At 76.2% G+C, this 449-nt stretch overlaps 1 protein-coding gene across 4 annotated transcripts in view; it reads right to left on the minus strand.

Moving 5' to 3' along the window:
• Positions 1–124, minus strand: part of TMEM11 (transmembrane protein 11) — a 9,075-nt gene extending 8,951 nt beyond the window's left edge. Inside the window, exon 1 of one of the 4 annotated variants that reach the window (XM_026083297.1) lies at positions 25–124. In XM_026083297.1, coding sequence (XP_025939082.1) covers positions 25–89 — 65 coding nt within the window. In that variant the 5' untranslated portion in view covers positions 90–124. The remainder of the gene's footprint in view (positions 1–24) is intronic. The other 3 variants (XM_026083295.1, XM_026083296.1, XM_026083298.1) reach the window with 3 other exon arrangements.
• Between the last annotated feature and the right edge of the window lie 325 nt (positions 125–449).

Consider the following 449-nt stretch of genomic DNA (forward strand, 5'->3'; position numbering starts at 1 on the left):
GCCTTCGCCCCGGCCCCGGCTCACCTCTCCCGGCCGCCGCCGCTGTTGGTGCTGCCGGGGCCCGCGCGCCTCCTTCCCCAAGCCGCCATCTTGGAGACACTCGGCTCGCAAATGTCTCCGCCAAGGGGGCCCGGGCCAGCCCCGCCGCCTGACGGGAAATGTAGTGCGCGGCGCCGCGCCGGAACCGCTCCGCGGGCGGGGGTCGCCCTTCCGATAGGACTACAACCCCCACAATTCCTCGCGCCGCCGCCCCGGCACCGCCGCGCGAGGGCCGCTGGGGCATGTAGTACCCTCGGCAGGCAAGGGGGCGGCTAGGGGAGTGGGGTCCCCTCCATCCCCCGGACGCGGCTGCAAGGAGGCAGCGAAACCCCGCGGCCGGCAGCTCTCCCCTTGCCCCCGGCTCCCGGCGCGCCCCGGAGGCAACAGGCCCCGCGTGGGAGGAGCGCGAC

Source organism: Apteryx rowi, unplaced genomic scaffold, assembly GCF_003343035.1.
Source record: "Apteryx rowi isolate R43461 unplaced genomic scaffold, aptRow1 scaffold_6, whole genome shotgun sequence".
Classification (NCBI taxonomy): Eukaryota; Metazoa; Chordata; class Aves; order Apterygiformes; family Apterygidae; genus Apteryx; species Apteryx rowi.